The sequence below is a fragment of the Phalaenopsis equestris genome, unplaced genomic scaffold (assembly GCF_001263595.1).
Source record: "Phalaenopsis equestris unplaced genomic scaffold, ASM126359v1 Scaffold174026, whole genome shotgun sequence".
Taxonomy (NCBI): domain Eukaryota; kingdom Viridiplantae; phylum Streptophyta; class Magnoliopsida; order Asparagales; family Orchidaceae; genus Phalaenopsis; species Phalaenopsis equestris.
The window spans coordinates 1-389 of NW_018193975.1; the positions used below are offsets into that span (position 1 = coordinate 1).

Consider the following 389-nt stretch of genomic DNA (forward strand, 5'->3'; position numbering starts at 1 on the left):
GAAGAACATAAATAGCAGTATAAAATAAATATGACCTGTCAGCGATATAGCCAAAGATTTCATCCTTCACGCTCGCAAAGCCCTCTAAATGGAACTTCTCCAAAGATCCTTCGCTTCTGTCCGCGGCTAACATTACCAATGATTCCAAGTGAGTAGGGTCCATGCGCTCGTCCGGCATCGCCACCACGATGTGCCTCCAAAGCTCCGGCTCGAGCGATAACTGTCTCCACGGCCTGCACACAAACTGTGCTGACCTTAGGATCTCGACCGCTCCAATCTTCTTGAATATTACAGAAAGGACATCACGCGGAAGCTCTGCCCAGTTCCTCTGCTCCGCCCTGCTTGTTAACTCGCTGTCTTCTTCTTCTTCTTCTTCTTCTTCTTCTTCT

The 389-nt window shown here is 48.6% G+C and overlaps 1 protein-coding gene across 1 annotated transcript; it reads right to left on the bottom strand.

The window, feature by feature from the left end:
* Positions 1 to 35: 35 nt before the first annotated feature.
* On the bottom strand, positions 36 to 385 carry LOC110034218 (putative F-box/LRR-repeat protein 9; the record flags this gene model as incomplete). Its single annotated transcript, XM_020738500.1, has 1 exon — positions 36 to 385. A coding segment is annotated over one exon (350 nt), but the record flags the coding sequence as incomplete, so codon positions are not given.
* Between the last annotated feature and the right edge of the window lie 4 nt (positions 386 to 389).